At 57.3% G+C, this 11629-nt stretch overlaps 1 protein-coding gene across 1 annotated transcript; it reads right to left on the reverse strand.

The window, feature by feature from the left end:
• Nucleotides 1-223: 223 nt before the first annotated feature.
• Pim3 (Pim-3 proto-oncogene, serine/threonine kinase) lies at nucleotides 224-3492 on the reverse strand. The gene is made up of 6 exons (XM_005354376.2): nucleotides 3200-3492; nucleotides 3005-3114; nucleotides 2865-2915; nucleotides 2413-2782; nucleotides 1464-1640; nucleotides 224-1384 (listed from the first exon to the last, which is right to left on the reverse strand). Exons 1-6 carry the CDS (start codon nucleotides 3282-3284, stop codon nucleotides 1197-1199), a joined length of 981 nt encoding a protein of 326 aa, XP_005354433.1. The 5' UTR covers nucleotides 3285-3492; the 3' UTR covers nucleotides 224-1196.
• Nucleotides 3493-11629: the final 8137 nt, after the last annotated feature.

Below are 11629 nucleotides of genomic sequence, written 5' to 3' on the forward strand. Positions count from 1 at the left end.
GCTACACCCACCAAAAGCCTCTAATGGTCCAGCCTTCTCTGTCTCTGGGTAGACAAAAAGGTGACAAGGGACACTGGTAAGACCCTCTTGGCTAGCCACAAGGCACTAGGCTGCCCCCACTGCCCAGCTGACAGAGGCTCAGCAGTAACCTGGAAGGCTACTCAGGCCCCCAAACTCTTCAGAGTCCCACCCTGGACCCCAGTCCAATAAACACAAGATATCCATTATATACCAAAACATTTAATTGAAATACCTGTATAAAAAATATGATTTTCAGACACACTTTTGAACTTAAACAACTCCCATCCCTGATGCCTACTCACATCAGGGTCACAAAAACACAGCTGCTAAAATAAATTAAGGGCTTGAGACTCTGTCCCCCACCCCAGCTTTCAGAGCCAGCAAGCAGACTGTACAAGGTCAATAATTTAAAACCCACCCCCCAGTGTAAAGGTGCCCAGGGTGGCAGGGTCCCCCACTTCCCTTAAATTAGCCACTGTACAAGTTCTTCCTCCCACAGACTTGTGGGCTGGGGACCTACTCCAGGTACAGGAAGCAGGATGGGTTCTGTGGGCTGCACAGCCACCCTTGACTGTCCTGTATACACCCCAGGGGCCTGGAGGAGGTGGCTGTTTGGAGGAAGTAACCTCAGCAAATAAATTAAACAATAAATAGCCCCAGCAGGGCAGGGGCGCCCTCCAGGGTGGTCACACCATAAATAAGAGACCCTGGCACGCCTAAGTTGTTGCGTGCCTGGGGTGGCAGATGGGCACCAGTGGCCCAGCCGTTGCATTGCTTGTGCAGACATGCCCAGACGAACACATGAGACTGGAGGGTGGAAGGTGGGCACCACAGAGGTGCCCCATGTCAGACACAGTTGGTCAGGAAGGCTGCCTCCAAGATGCAGCAGCAGGGTAGGGGTCTCTGGTTCAAGTATCCACCCAAGGCAGGCGGGACCTTGCTTAGCCCGCAGCCATCTTTGGACAGAAGAGCTCAAGAAAACCCAGGCCCTGTGGAGCAGCGTTCAAAAAGGCACTCAAAGCAAAGGAAACAGGCCCGGTGCCGAGAGCAAAGGTCACCAGGGGTCAGAGGTCACTGCTTTTGCAGGAGACATCCCAGGCAGAGAATGTTCATTCTGGGAGGGGGCTGGCTAGGCTGAGCCCAGGCCCCCAGTGTGGAGTTCAGGTTCCTCCTCCTCACAAGCTCTCACTGCTGGAAGTGGTGCTGGCTCCGTCATCAGTGTCCAGAGCACAGAGCCGAAGGTCACAGTTTTCTGGAACGCTCCCCTCTGTCCCCAGCATCCAGGGGTGGGCAGCAATTTGGTCCAGTGAGGGCCTCTCTGAGGGCCGCAGGGAGAGACACCACTCAATGAGCTGCTGGCACTCTGCAAAGAGAACAGGGGTCAGAGTCCTACCACCGCACTTCCCTGCTCACAACCCAGGTCTAGGCTATACAACACACACCTGGGGAGACCCTCCTCCGGAAAAACAGCCTGCCACGCAAGATTTCCTCGTCTTGCTCGAAGGGAATATCCCCACACACCATGTCATAGAGCAGTACACCCAGAGACCACACAGTGGCAGAGCGTCCGTGATAGCGGTGATAGCGGATCCACTCTGGGGGGCTGTACACACGAGTGCCTAGGAGAAGAGTCGGGATTAGTAACAATTAAGATATATAATGGAAGCTCGGCCACACTCACTGGGCGCCCGCCCTCATTAGCTCGCAGCCTGCCTCCACTCTGGCCTCCCGAATCTTGCTTGTCATCACCCTGGAAAAACCCCAACACAGCAGCAGGCGGGGCTCAGGAAAGGAGGGACGTGGCGGGCAGGGGAGGGGCAGGAGTGAAAGGGAGGTGAAGGCCCACCCCCAACAGGCCCCACTGCAGGAGCACGTCACATGAGCTCAGGCTCCGGTTTCACAACAAACAGTTACAAACGTAAGCTACAAGGAACCAGGCTGGGTGTTCCAGCTCCTCCCGCCCCGGCCGACTGCTCAGCTCTGCGTGGCCAGGGAAAGGGAGGAGAGGAGCTCGGGAAGAGGAGGGGCGGGAGAGACGAGGAGGGAGGAGGCGTGGGGGAGCCCCGGCTTCCCCGCGCTCCGCAATGCGGGGATTTCTACTGCGGCGCCCCCGCGCTCCGCACGCACGCAAGAACGCGGGGAGGCCCGCGAGCGCCCTCCCCGACACAGGGAGGGGCCAAGGCGCCGAGGCGGCTGGCTGTACCCTGCGTCACGCGCGCACCGCGGGTCTCCCTGGCTGCCACCCACCGTCCCCAGACCCTGCGCCCTAACACCCCAGAAGGCTACCCCGGTGTCCCCACTCGCCGGCCCCGCCCCGCCCCCACCCCCCGCAAGCCCGACGCGCCGCGCGGCCGCCCAACAGTCGCCGGAACGCTACACCACCCTGCTTACCGTCAAAGTCAGTGTAGACTGTGTCCTTGAGCAGCGCGCCCGAGCCGAAGTCGATGAGCTTCAGCTCGCCCGAGCGCAGGTCCACTAGCAGGTTCTCGTCCTTGATGTCGCGGTGCACAACCCCGCAACCGTGGCAGTGCCGCACAGCGGCGAGCACCTGCGCGAAGAAGCGGCGCGCCAAGGGCTCGTCCAGGGCACCGCGCTCCGTGATGAAGTCGAAGAGGTCCTGTGCGGGTTCCGGCCGCTCCAGCACCAGCAGGAAGCCGTCGGGCCGCTCGAACCAGTCCAGCAGGCGGATGACGCCGCGCGCGCCGCCCGCCGCGCCCACCTTGCGCAGCAGCACCACCTCCAGGGGCACGGCCACTCCGCCCTGGGGGACAAGGCGGTCAGCGGACAAAGCCAAGGCAGCCCGCGCCTGGTCGCACCCGCACTACCCGCGCCCGCACACTTACGAGGCTGCCCCACTCGGTCACCCGCTCCTTCACCACGTGCTTCACGGCCACCTGCGGGGGGGAGGGCGACACGCGAGCGGTCAGCCGGGTGGCAGAGCGTGGCCAGCGACTACGCGGGTGCGCCCGGAGCCCCAACTCACCGGGAGTCCGTCGGCGATGCGGCTGCCCGCGTAGACCGTGCCGAAGCCCCCGCTGCCCAGCACGGCGCCCACCTGGTACACCTTCTCGAAGCTCTCCTTGTCCGCCTTGGCTGTGGGGGACACGCAATCCGGTTGGTGATGGCCCAAAGCCCCTCCAGCCATAGCCCCGGCCCCCTCCCCGGCCCCCGCACGTACCTGGCTGCAGGATTTTCACCGGGAGGTGGTCCACGCCGCCAGGCCCGCAGAGGTGCGCCAGGGAGCCGAACTTAGACAGCAGCATCGCGGGTGGCCTCGCGTGCAGTGCCGCCTCTGACCCGTCCGGCACGGACGCGGGAGGGCGGTCTTCCCGACCGCAGACAGCGCGGCGGATCCCGTGGCCCCGAGGCCGAGCGCTCAGGGAGGCAGCCGCGCGGCGTAGTTGCCCGGTGGCCGCGCGAAAGCGCGTAGACGGCAGCTGGCCGAGCGGCTCACACGCCCCGGCCGCCTCGCCCCGGGGTTTTGGACTACGGAGGTGCGTATCCTTCCGCGAAGGCGGGGCCGCCCGAGGCTCCGCCCCCTCCGCCCGAGGCTTGCTTTGCCGTGCAGCTCTAGTATCGCAAGGCGTTGCTGGGAAAGCCGGACGTTCCCTGTCGGTTTGTCAAGGGCCCGTGGCGCGCGGGGACGGCGACCCGTCCGGACTAGCTTGCCGTAGTAGAGTCGCGGAGGCGCACGGCGTACCGCGGCAACCCACACCACGCTCACTCGCCCTGCGCACGCGCAGCTCGCGCGCGGGCGGCGGCCCCTCTGCCTCCGGCAGCGCGGGCGGGGCCGCATAAGCCAATGAACACCGAGGTTTTGAAAGGACACGGGGACTCAGCCAATGGCGACGCAGGGCGGGGCCTTCCGAGCCTCACCCCCCCAGGCCGCGCAAAGGAAGGTCACTCTCCAGCTCTGCGAGTTACGCGTGTTCTTCCCCCGCTCTCCGTGGGCGTCCATTGCGCGTGGAGCACGAGGAGTCAGCTCCGTCAGAGAGACGGAAGTAAGGGAGGACACCCATGCGGTTCTGAGGCCTTCGCTGATACTTGCCTTGTGTGCGTCACCCAGTGCTCGCGCGCCACGGTGCGCACGTGGCCGGCTGAGGGAGAAAGCATCGCCCTCAGACCTTTCAGCCCAGCCCCACCTCCCTGTAGGCACGTCTTGTGTTTGCCCATCATCTGAGCTCAGCCCTCATGCTCCTAGCTGGGTATCTATGGTAGCCTGCCTAACCTCTAGAACCTCTGCCCTGGGGGCCTGCCCCTCCGCTTTAGAGCAACCTGACAAAGTGTCCATCGGCTGCCCACAGCTACCAGTTGGGCTTCGTTGATGACTATCATGTCCTCAGTACCCTTCTGAGCAGTCCCTGTGCCCTTTTTAAGGCACTGGTGAAGTTGGACTCTGCTGTTGTTGACCCCAGGCCAAGTCACTGGCCCAAGAGCAGCCCAGGACTTGGCGATGTCGGTGGTCATCTGCCAGTCTTAACTGAATTGTGACGGGTTGAGAGCAGGGAACTAAACATATTTACCGTTGCTCCCCGGACAATAGATAGAAGTCTAAACAATTCAGCTGATATTCCTGGGGTAACTAGAGCCTGATCTCTCACTCCTTCACTTGCCATTGTCCCTCATGTCACAGGCCACTCTGGAACCCTTCTGAGGTGCCACCTGTCTTGATCCAATCCAGGGCCCACCCAGTTTCCGTACTCCCTGCCTCCCCCCGCCCCACACACACACATACACGGGTCTCAAGTTCTTGGAGCTCCCTCTGGCTCTCCTCTGAAGAGCTTCCAGGTACTGGCCATATCTGTCCAGAACACCTGCAGCACCTACCAGTAGGATTCACAGGGTGGAGAGTCTGCCTATGGATGCTTTCAAAGGACCAGCTAACCAACAGGACCTGTCCTTCTCCAGGCCAAGATAGTCTGGTTGTATTGGACCCCAGACTTTGGGACCGGGAGGAGAGGCGAAGAGTGTTCCAGAGCTCTCTGGGTCTAGGTGGATAGTAAATTCAATGGTAAAGAGTGGCTGGGGTTCCCCCTGGTCCCTCTCTAGTGACCCCTACCCAGCATGTGAACATCTAAGCCAGTTCTCTCCAGATCATCCTGGTCTTCAGCTTGGCTAGTTCCTCATAAAGTCAGCCTTACAAGACCAGAACTGAGGAGGATCACCCCATCCCTGCTCCCTAAACTCCTGAGGGGTGCTCTAAACACCTTGAATTTCCTCAAACTACCAGCAATGAGGAACTGCTCCTCAAAGGTGCTCAGTCACCCATAGCTCCTCTCCCCTCTCTTTGAAGGTTGGCCGAAGACCCCTCGCAGTCCTAGAGGGCCTGAGGAGAAGGAAGGGATCTGTGGAGCAGAGAGCAGCCTTCTCCTCAGTTGGACTTTTATCTTTACTGTGTTAAAGAGCGATTGTTTTGTGGGCCTCTGTATGTGTGGAGGGCCCCAAACCTACTGAGCTCTGTGACGTATCAGGATAGACCCTGGCCCTCACCCCCAGGAACCATAGGAGCCTTATCATAGTCCATTTGGCCTGAGGGAAGGTCCTGTAAGAGGCTTGATCTGAACAGCTACCCACACATCTGTTCTGGAGCGGCATTAAGAAATCCCTGTGTCACCAAATAATCCCGCCTCATCCTACCCCCTACCAGCAGTCTATCAAATGGAGGTTCTGTTGGGTCCTGTCTGTGGAGCCTCCTTCCTCTTTGCATGGGAGTCTGTGCTCCCGCTAGACACAGCTGTTGGAAGCTGGACCTCAGGCCGTCCCTTCTCTGCAGGTTTCAACACCCCTAGCCAGTTCCTGTGCAGGGTACCAGTCCTCCGCCTGTTTTTTCCTGGTTTCTGGAAGGCCCATCCGGTAAGCCTTAAAAATAGCTCTGGGCCCCACAGGTCAGTTGTTCCATAGGCGGCGGCAGCAGAGCTGGAGCACTCCAGATGAGAAGGGTCTTGCTGCAGATACCCACGCCCTGTTCCTTGCCTTCCTACCACTCAAAAGCTGCCCTGGGTCCAGATCAGCGTGACACAGGTGCCTGCCTCTGTTGGCCTTCCTCTCTTAACCAGGTGTTACTCAAGGAGGGGTCTGATGGAGCTGGATAGATTCTACCAAACAGTCTGTACCCTCTTTCTCACTCAGCCCCCCAGCCATCCTCTCCCCCATCTGCATGCAACCTTGGAAACAGCCATTCCTGCCCTGCAGTGGGCACAGACAGAATGCACAGCCAGCCCCACTGGGTCACTATGTCCTGCTGGTGGGAGGGGCTATGCTGTTGCTGTGGTGACAAAAGCCAGGCTGCTTTTCCTTGTAGGAAAGAAGAGGTGATGGACTGGACTGGAGCATGGTCAGGGCCACAGCATGTGTGCACGTGCACACGCATGCGCGCGCGCACACACACACACACACACACACACACACGTCATCTGTATTTACAAACCCAGTCTCAAGTAATTGTCCTCAAAACAACATGCACACACAGACAAAAGCACAGTTCAGACACTCTACAGATCTGTGATACTACAGAGAAGGGCGAGGTGGGGCACCTCCCACACTCTCCCCAAGCTGCTCTGGCCCCACAGATGTCTCCAAGTCTTCACCTCCCTGTGGATCTCATCCACATCGAGTGTTCTTGCCGATGACAACCCATGTCTGACTGCCCCATTGGTAGGCCCTGGGTCTTCTTAATCCCTGGCTGTCGTTGACGTCCCTCCATCCTGAGAGTCTCCCCACTTGCCCTTTGTTTACTACAGAGACCCATAGCTCTCTCCTTCCCATCAACCATTGTCTCTGGTTCCTTTGTTCAGGCCAGGCCCAGTCCAGGCCTCTTTGGCCATCAGGGTTAGTCCTTTCCACAAACAGTTCCTGCTTGACCCTGAGCCACCTCTGACCTGGTTCCCCCTGCAAGAGCTGATGACCCCCAACTGAGCAGGCTCCTCCTTAGCCCCCGTGGCCTAACCAGGCACTATCCCAGATAGGCACACCTGGCACCCGTCTCACACCCCTGGCCCTAGCCCCAGATCTAGGCTTGGTGTTGTGCCAGGCCAACCTCTCCCTGAGCCTGGCCCTGGCCAGCTGATTAACCAACAAGGCCTGGCTGCCCACACTGTCAAGCCTGTGTCCGAGGCCAGGCCCCCAGGCTGGCTAGAGGCAGAGTTCTCAGTTTGAGGTAGGCAAGGCCCTTTCCCCTCTTGCCTCCACACTCCTTGGCAAATGTCTCCTGGATGAGGAGAGAAGCCAGAGGAGCCAGCCAAGATTTTGCAACATTTTGCCAAAGGCGTCCCTGGGTTGGGGAGGCCCAACAGGGTCGGAAACAGAACACCAGGCTGTGTGAACTCTGGCCCAGCCTCTGTGGCTGCCTCTTCCAACCTCATCCCAGAAGCTAATGGATACCCTCTCCCTCCCCAGGGGCCTGTCCTAAGCCCTCAACTCAGGCCCATACATCGTTGACAAATTGCAACTCCCCCTCGGCATGGCTCTTGCTGCCACTCAGGAGCTTTTGCTCGTGTTCTGCTATAACCAGGGTATGCACACAGCCATACCCAACTGGCCTCAGCCCCTAGACTCAGCATTAAAACACCCTGAAAAACAAAGAAGATGCCATGGGTACCCAGGCCTAAACCAGGTCTTCAACATCAATGAATGCTCTATATCATTCGCCCAAAGCAGTTCGCACTCTGTCCTCTGGTGAGCCTTGCAGGAAGTGATGATGGTGGACATAATGACATCAGCTCAGCCCATCTGGATCTAGATGCCCAGAAAACTTCAACACTTTTAGCCCTAACAAAGTCAGCTTGAGCTGGGGCTTATAGGTCCATGTAGCAGGATGGTCTGGAAGGGTCCAGGCAGACTGGGCTAAAGGTCCTCCCCTTCACAAGGCCCTGGCTTGTGGCTAAACCCAGCTGCCCATACCCTCAGTGCTGGACCAAGTTTGCCTCCACCCCCATCTACCCTCAACCTCTTTCTAGCTCTCCTCTGAGGACCACCTTCAGAATCTCAGCCCGTGTACCACAGCCAAGGACCCACCCAGCACCCAAGCATTTCCTTGCCACTGACTGACCTACCCTTCCAGCTTAGGTCTCCCCACGCATAAAACAGGACTTCTGATGGCTGGTAAGTCCCTGTGAAATACTGCCCATAGTGTCGAGTGGGTGCCCAGTGGGCACATAGCCTGGAATTTCATAACAGAGTCTCAAAACCAACATGGGTTCGTTTATGGTAGGGCTGTCATGCCTTCCAAAAGCTACACCATATGAGGGACACCTTTGGGACAAATCCAACTATGTATGTGGTATAGAAATAGGAGTACCAGCCGGGCTGTAGTGGTGCACACCTTTAATCCCAGCACTCGGGAGGCAGAGACAGGTGGATCTCTGTGAGTTTGAGGTCAGCCTGATCTACAGAGATAGTTCCAGGACAGCCAGGGCTGTTACACAGAGAAACCCTGTCTTGAAAAGCAAAACAAAAGCAACAACAACAACAAAAGGAACAGGAATACCCATTCTCACGCCTCCTACTTCTCCTACCAGGTCCACACAAGTAGGCAAGTGCTTAGCTTAACTCCTGGTGGAAGACTCTTGTCCCCTTAGGATGCATAGGGGCCAGGAGAAATGTCCAGCTCAAGTGTGGTTATGACCTCAGAGATGCATGTTTAGTGAGCGTGTCTATCAGCTTGGCTTGCTCCATGCTTCAAGTCAACCTAGCAGACTGATGTTGCGGGCTCTTCCTGCCACCTATACGTGCATGTGGTCAAAGAGAACAGCAGTCTTTGCTGGAATGAAGATGTTGGGGTCCAGCACAAGCCTGTGGACAGCAGCGGGATCTACGGAGCTCTTAGTCAGGAGCATTTCTGCCAGACATGGCCTCTGCCCAAGAATAAATTGGGCTTGGAGAGAAAGAAGGCAGGACAGAAGACCGCTGCCGGTCAGATGTGAGTCAGCCTCCTCTGATAGTTGTGGGGGCAAACCCATACAAAGTGGAGCTGGGAAGCCTAGGTACCCAGTCTCCATAGACCACCTTTAATGACCCAGAAATAGAGGAGGATTTAGTAAGTCCCCAATACCTTGGCACGAGAGGGGGCAGGTGAGGTGTTGATAAAGAAGTATGGGCTCCAATTCTACTTGTAGAAAAAGAGGTAGAAAAATGTTGGCATGTCTTCAGCACCTGGAGGTGTGTGTTGGTGTACCAGGTTGCCAGGAGCCTACCCTCACCTTCTCCTTTTATACCTGTGGGGATTGGACCCAGGTCTGCAGTTAGTAGGGTCTAGATCCTGGAAACCACAGTGTGGATACAGAGCCAGCAAGGCCAGGTCTGGGCTCCAGGACTAGCCCATGAAACTGATGCTACCTCGGGCTGTGTCCTGTTGCTCTTTCCACCCTACCCTCTGGTTCAAAGGACGCTGATCTGGCTTTTGGGTGTCTACTGAGCCAGGTGCTACTGGGCACCAGGAGCATTCATATCCCAGGATGCCCCAGGAACAGAAGTGAGGGTGTCAGTGTCCATACCAGCTGGCCAGGTCTACAGAGGAGTGATGAACCCAAGCTGTGGCTCCCTCATCTGGAACCCCTACAAGACTCTCAGACCCTTCCTGCATCTACAAGTAGTTCTAGGTGAAAAACCAGGAGGGTCAGGAGCCACTAAAGGTGACAGGGCCAGGGTGCTGGAGCTTGCAGACAGTCCTTTGAGTCTACTCTGGAAGCCAGCTGTACGAGAGTCAAAGAGACCCTCAGAGACCAGAGAAAGGCCTTGCCCTGTCCCCTATCTCTGGGCAGGGTTTCACAAACCCATCTTGACCCCGGGACTCTGAGGTGGCCTGGGCAGGGCATCTAGTTCAGAAGTGGCTAAGCTTTGTTCCAACCACAAGACTACTTCCCTATTCCTAGGAAATGACAGGGATGGCAGTGGGGGGAGGGGAATGCCCTGTTCTGTGCATAGGTTGAGTTGGCTTTTGCCGAGGGGACGCCCCAACTCTTAGTCCATTCGCCATGAATTTCCAGGGATTGTTCTTACTCCCCCCCACCCAAAGTAGATTGTGCTGGGGCATCCTGGAGGAAGTAGGGAGTCCAGTTCTCCAGATCCCAATCAGAGGGGTCCAGTCTGGCCTGGCAGACACTCCAAAATGTTCCAATGGCTAGCCAGTCTGGATCAGCACCAAAGAACAAATGCACTTGGTGTGCGTTGGTCCCCAGATGGGCAATGGCTGTAGGCACTGTAGGCAGCACCCCCGTCTACTTTCATGGTTTGTGAAACCATGAAACCTTCCTCCTTTTTTCCTGAGCATTCCCCAAGCTGGAGAGACCCACACATCACAACTGCCTCAGGGCCACCAGGCCCATGGCCACAACTTTCTGGCTTTTAGCTTTGTCCCACCTCTCAGGAAGAAGATCCAGGGAGCTTCGTCTGGGGTGGTCAAGGGTACTCCATTCTCTGGGGCCTAGGGGACAGAGACCCAGGGGGAGGCTACACTCTATGTGCTTACCCATACCCAAGGGAGGCAGCTGAGTCCTCCTGGGATAGGGTAGGACTTCGTCATCACCCACTATGGGACCCTCCTCACAATGCTCAGGTTCCTGCCCCCGGTTCTGTACAAAGTCGTAATGGAGAGCTGGCTTGGGGGTTGAGACAGGGTGGAGTGGGCACCTGAGATTGAAAACTGGGGTTGGAGGGTCCCCGGGAAGTTACACTCCTTATTTCCCTCCTAGAGACCAGGAGGCATGGGAAACCCAGAGGCTGAGTTAGGGCTCCGAATGGAAGGCATGGGAAGAATTCTTCACTTTCATTCTGGTGGGGTTCCCGCCCCGAGATCTCGTTCATTTCTCCCAACTCCACTCCACTCCCTACCCCCATCCACATTAGTGACCTACAGGCCCCAGTTCCTTCTCCTGCAGAACCCCCTCCAACTCCAATTCCAACTCCAACTCCAACTTTCTCTTCCGACTTTAGTGATTCTTGAGCTCTTACTGGCTCCTTGGGGCTGTGGATGAGAGGCCACAGTCTGGCACTAGAAGACATGCTGTCCGCAGTCCATCTACCTGTGCCCCCACTGCCCTCCCAGGTCTAGTCAGTCTCTCTATCTCCACAGGGCTCTGCTTGGCTTCCTGGGCTTAAGCTGCAAAGCTGAGCTGTGTTGGAGTACCCGGGGTCCACGGTTGTCTCCTGGATCAGAGGCACAGTAGTATCAGCTGGCCACACAGAGCCTGCCCATGTCTCCCGCCTCACACCTGATCATCCTGCCCTGTGAACACACCCGCTTTTCCAAACACATTCTGCTGTCCCTCAGATAGAGAAAAGTCTGCTGCAGGCAGGCAGGCTGTATGGGGGTAGTGGGAGATGAGAGCTGATGAGGGGAAGAGAGGAGCAGATAACCCACTAAGCCTTTCGTCCATCACCAAGTTAAAGTTCTGGGGTCACCCAAAAATCTGTGGTTCAATCCTTTTGAAAGATTTGGGGACAAGGTTATGGCTGTGAGTTTCCTCAGCCAGGTTCAGGCCTGGATTGTGTAAGGAGGGAGTAGAGAAAAGCTCAGAGTTCCTCAGGATCTAGTGGGGCCAGGGATATAAAATCTCTTGCCCATTGCCCTTGAATCCAGCCAACCACTCTTGCTAAACCCACGTACCTGTCT

The sequence above is a fragment of the Microtus ochrogaster genome, chromosome 15 (assembly GCF_000317375.1).
Source record: "Microtus ochrogaster isolate Prairie Vole_2 chromosome 15, MicOch1.0, whole genome shotgun sequence".
Classification (NCBI taxonomy): domain Eukaryota; kingdom Metazoa; phylum Chordata; class Mammalia; order Rodentia; family Cricetidae; genus Microtus; species Microtus ochrogaster.

Bases quoted from the DNA above. Each gene is read 5' to 3' on its own strand.
- Pim3 (XM_005354376.2), bottom strand. From the start codon at position 3,284: ATGCTGCTGTCTAAGTTCGGCTCCCTGGCGCACCTCTGCGGGCCTGGC. The intron at 2,783-2,864 runs GTAAGTGTGCGG...CTTGTCCCCCAG, and splicing joins TGACCGAGTGGGGCAGCCTC to GGCGGAGTGGCCGTGCCCCT. The intron at 1,641-2,412 runs GTAAGCAGGGTG...CTCTTCTCCTAG, and splicing joins AGTCTACACTGACTTTGACG to GCACTCGTGTGTACAGCCCC.